This window comes from Fukomys damarensis, unplaced genomic scaffold, assembly GCF_012274545.1.
Source record: "Fukomys damarensis isolate Sample0158 unplaced genomic scaffold, DMR_v1.0_HiC HiC_scaffold_37, whole genome shotgun sequence".
NCBI lineage: Eukaryota > Metazoa > Chordata > Mammalia > Rodentia > Bathyergidae > Fukomys > Fukomys damarensis.
The window spans coordinates 6,322,248-6,326,029 of record NW_022900949.1 but is presented as its reverse complement, the minus strand read 5'-3'; the positions used below and the strand labels follow the sequence as shown (position 1 = coordinate 6,326,029).

The 3,782-nt window shown below is 60.1% G+C and overlaps 2 protein-coding genes across 3 annotated transcripts in view; one reads left to right on the top strand and one right to left on the bottom strand.

Moving 5' to 3' along the window:
- CUNH19orf38 (chromosome unknown C19orf38 homolog) overlaps positions 1 to 319 on the bottom strand; it is a 19,081-nt gene extending 18,762 nt beyond the window's left edge. Inside the window, exon 1 of the mRNA XM_010634713.2 lies at positions 267 to 319. The gene's annotated coding sequence lies outside the window, so the exon portion shown is untranslated. The remainder of the gene's footprint in view (positions 1 to 266) is intronic.
- Positions 320 to 611: 292 nt separating this feature from the next.
- On the top strand, positions 612 to 3,329 carry Tmed1 (transmembrane p24 trafficking protein 1). 2 transcript variants are annotated; one of them, XM_010634716.3, is made up of 4 exons: positions 612 to 1,054; positions 1,683 to 1,780; positions 1,915 to 2,098; positions 2,819 to 3,329. In XM_010634716.3, exons 1-4 carry the CDS (start codon positions 875 to 877, stop codon positions 3,035 to 3,037), a joined length of 681 nt encoding a protein of 226 aa, XP_010633018.1. In that variant the 5' UTR covers positions 612 to 874; the 3' UTR covers positions 3,038 to 3,329. The 2 variants fall into 2 exon arrangements, with proteins under 2 accessions (XP_010633018.1, XP_010633016.1); XM_010634714.3 differs by having other exon boundaries at positions 612 to 1,423.
- The last annotated feature ends 453 nt before the right edge of the window (positions 3,330 to 3,782 follow it).

Sequence of the window (3,782 nt, the reverse complement as noted above, 5' to 3'; positions counted from 1 at the left end):
TTTTTTTTTTTTTTTTTTTTTTTTTTTTTTTTTGAGGCAGGGTCTCCCTTTGTAGTTCACTGTGTAGCCCAGGCGGCCTCGAACGCATTGCAATCCTCCTGCCTCAGCCTCCCGAGTGCTCGGAATACAGGTGTGTGCCACCACGCCAGGCTCTCCTCTCAATTCTACATCAGGGTAGCCGAGTGTTCACTACAGGCCAAATCTCATCTAACACAATTCTCACCATCTTCCCCTACAGGGTGGGTGTTCCACTGCTTCCAACTTACAGACGTCAAAACTCGCGTCTAAGGCGCAAAAAGAATGACAGGTCAGGTGTCGAGTCCCAGGTGGGGAGCCACCGTCAACCACCACAGGTAGCCCCTCAACTTCAGTATCAGGTATCTTTACCCAACCCAGGTGGGTCATTTTACGCTCGAGCCCTACGGGTCGTCTGCAGGGCCACGCCCAGTCGCACTGCTGGCCGGCTCCGCCAATCTGTTCGTTCAAAAGCTCTCGCCCGCGCCGTGTACTCTGGGAAAACCGCATGGCGGCCCCTTAGAAGGACCTAGCCCCTTCCACCGTAGTTATCTTAACTTTTGCCTGTGAAAGATGCACCTTTATGGCACTTATTTTTGATATTTACTACCACCACCACCAAATATTGAGATTAGAGCCAGAGGCCCTTCAGGAAACAATACGCTGAGCGTTTTAGGCGCTGTAGGCACCGACGCGGGCAGCTCGTCCCGCGGGGTGGGGATGGGGTTGTTCCTTCGCTCTTCGTTTTCAGACAACGTACAGCAGTGGCAGCCAATGAGCTTCGGCGAGTAGCTGAGGGGGCAGGGCTAGTCCTTAAAGGAGCCGCAACTTGTTAGCAGACCAGAGAGTGACCCAGACTATGGCGGCCGGCGTGGCCCTCGCCCTGGCCCTGTGGCTACTATTGCCGCCAGTAGGGGTGGGAGTGGGAGGACCCCCTCCGATCCAGGACGGCGAGTTTACGTTTCTGTTGCCCGCGGGGAGGAAGCAATGTTTCTACCAGTCTGCGCCAGCCAACGCAAGCCTCGAGGCCGAGTACCAGGTAGAGGGGTCCCGAGCCGCTGAGTTAGCGAGGGCCAAGGGGAGGGAGCGAGCGTGCAGCACAGCGGGAGGTGGGCGGAGCCATTGCGTGACGCGGGGGCGGAGCTCGGGGAGAGCTGGGAGTGACAGGGCGGGACTAGTGGGCCAGGAGGGGCTGGCAGTGGTGAAAGCGGGGCCGGAGGGGCGCAGCCTGGGGGCGGGGCCACCGGAAGTAAAGGAGCCACTCAGAGAGCAGGACTCGCAGGTCGGGTGTGGCCAGAACTGTAGGTTAAAAGAAGGGCGTAGCCCGCAGGAGATCGCAGAGGTGGGATTAAAGGAAAAGCGCCGCCTTGGAGTCCCTTTTGGGGCGGTGTCAAGTAAAGGTGACCAGGTAAGCGTCCGACTGTCTAGGACTTCTTCGGCGGGGGCGTGACCAGCGAAAGATCCCGCTCTGTCAGTCCCTGCGGGCGAAGGCAGGGCGAGGGCGCGGGTACGGCCGGAGGGGCACAGCCGGGGGCCGGGACCCAGTGATGTGTCTAGGTGGCAGCGCTCAGAATGACCCTCAGCGGGCCATGTGGTTCATCCTGGGACTCCTCTGGCGGGGGCCCTGGCCCAGCTGTGTCTCTCCACCCATTCTTACCTGTCCCCAGGTGATAGGAGGTGCTGGGCTGGACGTGGATTTCACGCTGGAGAGCCCTCAGGGTGTACTGTTGGTCAGTGAGGCCCGCAAGGCGGATGGGGTGCACACGTGAGTTCAGGCTACTGCGGCCCCGGTTCAGTTACGTCCCGCCCCGCCCTGGCAGCCTCGGGTTACTGCCCAGGCTGCCCCAGAGTTGTGCTGGCCGCCAGGGTCAAGTCTTTGCCTGGGTCTCTTCTGATCAGAGTGGAGCCCACAGAGGCCGGCGACTACAGGCTGTGCTTTGACAACTCCTTCAGCACCATCTCGGAGAAGCTGGTGTTCTTCGAACTCATCTTTGACAGCCTGCAAGATGATGAGGAGGTAGAGGGCTGGGCGGAGGCTGTGGAACCCGAGGAGATGCTGGACGTCAAAATGGAGGACATCAAGGTGCCCCCGGGCTGGGCTTGGTCACTCCTCCCAGATGGCAGCACTGGCAGCAGGGGTGCTGCGACCCTTCCTCTTTGGCTGGGGTCTCCGCCTGGGCCCTATCCAGCCCTCCCTTATAGCGGCGTCCTCAACTTTAGATGGTGCCTCAGTTGAGTTCATTTCTAGGATTCAACCCTATTGTCACTGTCTCACCGTGTTGCTAAGTTGCCCAGCCAGGGCTTGAACTTGGGATCCTCCTGCCTCAGCCTCCCAGAGTGCTGGGATTACAGGTGTGCTCAGCACACCCGGCTAACTCATGTCTGTCTTATATAACTCATCTATCACCAATCTCCATAACTACTCCTGAAGTAGGTCCTGTGCTCCAAGTGTTTTCCTTTCACAGAGGGAGAAACTGAGGCACGGGACTGCAAGGCCACACAGTTAGCAGCTGGCAGAGCTGGTAGCGTGGCCTTTGCAACTATCCTCTTATCCAATAGTGAATCCGTTCTGATCGTTAAGCCTTTCGGTGGAGGGTCCTGGGGATCGAACCCAGAGCCTTGCCTCTGCCCAGCGCCTCCTCTACCACCGAACGACCCTGCAGCCCTAGCATTTCATTTTCACATCTGTGCTGAGGCTCACGGAAGAGGAAACCGAGGCCCAGAGAGGTCACAGGGCCGGTGGGTGGCAGGGAGGATGAGGCTCTGTGTTCTCCGCTCTCCCCGCCCCTCCCTCCACCTGCAGGAATCCATGGAGACCATGAGGACCCGGCTGGAGCGCAGCATCCAGGTGCTCACGCTGCTGCGGGCCCTAGAGGCTCGAGACCGCAACCTGCAGGAGGGCAACTTGGAGCGGGTCAACTTCTGGTCTGCTGTCAACGTGGCCGCGCTGCTGCTGGTGGCCGTGCTGCAGGTCTGCACACTCAAGCGCTTCTTCCAAGACAAGCACCCCGTGCCCACGTAGCCCTGCCTCGGAGGACGAACTGAACACGGAGGGCGGCAGGCCTGGGGGCCTGGGGGTGCGCCCCCTCCCCAACTTCCTTTCCCTCCCGGGCCGAGCTGGCTTGCAGGCCTGGGCCCCCCGAGGGGTGGAAATCGCGCACAGCGCTGCTGCAGCACGGCCCTCGTGTTTCCTGGCACCCCCTGAACACGTGCCTTAACTGTTCTTTTTGCAGCTGTGGGGACTGAAACCAGGGCCTTCGCACTGAAGCTACACCCTTAGCCATTTTCTGTTTCTTGAGACAGGGTCTTGCAAAGTTGCCCAGACTGAGTTTGAACTTGCGATCCTCCTGCCTCGCCCCCCAGAGTGCTGGGATGACAGGTGCACACCTGGCCGTAGAGGAGGCCAGGAGGTGACTCACTGTCTCCCTTCCCCTCTGGGGCTCTCTCTGCCCGGTGTCGTAGGAGGGGCGCCTGCTGCCTGTGGGGCCCCATGCCCGTTTCCCTCCTGCACCGGAAGGAGAGGAGGCTGCAGCGTTCTCGCCAGGAGAGGAGCTTTATTTGATGGGAAGGGGGCCTGCTGGGCAGGAGGTCAGGTGACAACTGCAGGACTGCCCATCCTCCCTTCCTGCAGAGGCCCCAAGAGGGCCGAGGGCGGCCCGGCCACAGCCTGCAGGCAGAGCCTCAACAAACAAAAGGCCGGTCAGGCCTGGGCTCTGGAGTCAATAAATTATGGTCGTAAAACCCCAGAGCCTGGTGATTGGGGCTGA

Excerpts from the sequence above, each read along its gene's own strand:
- Tmed1 (XM_010634714.3), top strand. The coding sequence starts at position 875 with ATGGCGGCCGGCGTGGCCCTCGCCCTGGCCCTGTGGCTACTATTGCCG. Across the intron at positions 1,781-1,914 it reads AAGGCGGATGGGGTGCACAC|AGTGGAGCCCACAGAGGCCG; the intron begins GTGAGTTCAGGC and ends TCTTCTGATCAG. Across the intron at positions 2,099-2,818 it reads TCAAAATGGAGGACATCAAG|GAATCCATGGAGACCATGAG; the intron begins GTGCCCCCGGGC and ends CTCCACCTGCAG.